Genomic DNA, 1874 nt, shown 5'->3' with positions numbered 1-1874 from the left:
AAAAATATCTGATACTTTAACACTTTTACTCAAGTAATATGGAGACTTTAACTTTTACCAAAGTAATTTTTTGGTAAGATACTTGTACTTTTACTCAAGTATCACTTTGTGGTACTTTATACAACACTGAACAATACTAAAATATTGTTTAATCTAAAGAATGGAGTGGCTAAAGAGTAAAATGTGCATCAACATAGCGTTATGTAAGATCTGTGATTCAGAACAGACTACATTCATTGTGCAGCTGATGTTGCCAACTGCATGTGGCAACATCTGTCTTTYATTATTGTTTAAATAAATCTTCTTGAATCCGGAGCACAGGCAAAACATACACACAGCTACCTGTTTATCTATTCAATGACAATGAAGGCTGCAGGAATAGATGTTATGGAGGGTTGAAAAAGAAATGATAGTCAACAAGTGACAGATGGTGAAAAATGCTGACCGTTTTGAAGTCTCGGAAGGGCACAAATTGCACAATGTCCCTGAGGACCGGTTCACCCTTTGGTGACCGCAGGACTCCGTCATCTCCGTCCAGAATCTGCATGTCTGTGAAGTCGGCATTACCCACACCGACGATGATGATGGAGAGGGGCTGGTAGGAGGCGCGAACAATGGCTTCACGCGTGTCAGCCATATCTGTCACCACGCCGTCTGTGAGGATGAGCAGGATGTGGTATCGCTGTGAGCAGAAACAAACGCTCAGTCAAGGGTGAATCTTGTGTGGCAATTAACGCAGTTTGCCAACGTGTGTCGGTGAGCAAGGACATCTCTCAGTGTGTGTTGCAATCTGAGACGAGACTTTGATATTAGTTTGGATGGTTTTAAAGCCTCCACTGAGCCTTCGTTGTCGCACAGCAGCCCCGAGGCACAAAACACAACAACCTTGGACAGAATTCAAAAGGAAAAGCCAAAAATAAGACAGTAGTTTGTGTAAATCTAAACACATCAAGAAAACAAAGACCGGCTTCTTTAGCATCAGCTGCCTCAAAAAGAAAAAATATCTAAACTGTTAAATGTGTAAACCAGAGAGTCAGTAGAGTGCTGYAGAACACCTGAAGCAAGACAACTGCACATTGTAGTTATAGTATGCACGTTCAGTCCGAAGAAAAGCCTTGCTCAAGGGTAGTAGCTTTACTGAAATGGAAAAATATGTATATTTTAAGCACTGAATAATGTTCAAATGACACTTTTTTAAAATCTGTATTCAACAGATTAGCCCTTTTAGTTTGGTCTCAAGGCCAGACATCAGTATATTTAAAATAACCGCTTGTTGATTTTCAGATTAGTATTTATTGTTTTTATAAACACATCTTGTACACTAATGAAGGCTCACACTTTGAGCATGTGATCTATTTTATCTTGATAAATCCAATGTTTGGCATGTTGCTCACTTTTTCTTAATTTCCTCTTAGTATCCCTTAGCTTGTTGATCTTGTCCATTAAGGTGTTCAAGACAAATGTTTGGTGTTAAAAACCTAGCCCATGAAGAAGAAGAATGAACACTGAGAACAGTAGTGGTGTGTCAAAGYACATTTACTTTGTTACAGTACTTTTGAGGATTTGTAATTTTAATGTTTTTTCAATTGTGACTTTTACTTTTATTTTGTTACATTCAAAGCATAAAACCCACACTTTTACTTCCTTACTTTAAAATTTAACAAATATGTGTTACAAATTTAGATATATGACCAGAACACATCATAAGAAGAGTTGTTTAAGTACTTTTACTTTCCCAATTATTGTGAGCAGTTTTATGACTTTTACGTACTTACAGTAAGTACTTTTCTTATTAGTGAAATTATTTTTTTCCAAAGTTATTTTCTATAAGCGGGTATTTTTTACTTTTACTTATTTATCTTAAGTACTTTATG

General features: G+C 36.6%; 1 protein-coding gene across 1 annotated transcript in view; it reads right to left on the bottom strand.

Moving 5' to 3' along the window:
• cpne7 (copine VII) overlaps nucleotides 1–1874 on the bottom strand; it is a 40951-nt gene that overhangs the window by 2434 nt on the left and 36643 nt on the right. The window contains exon 13 of the mRNA XM_014025757.1: nucleotides 446–701. Within this exon, the coding sequence (XP_013881211.1) occupies nucleotides 446–701 (256 nt within the window). The remainder of the gene's footprint in view (nucleotides 1–445; nucleotides 702–1874) is intronic.

This window comes from Austrofundulus limnaeus, unplaced genomic scaffold (assembly GCF_001266775.1).
Source record: "Austrofundulus limnaeus strain Quisiro unplaced genomic scaffold, Austrofundulus_limnaeus-1.0 Scaffold5, whole genome shotgun sequence".
In the NCBI taxonomy this organism is placed as follows: Eukaryota; Metazoa; Chordata; class Actinopteri; order Cyprinodontiformes; family Rivulidae; genus Austrofundulus; species Austrofundulus limnaeus.
The sequence above is the reverse complement of the archived record's forward strand: the minus strand, read 5'-3'. Positions and strand labels throughout refer to the sequence as shown.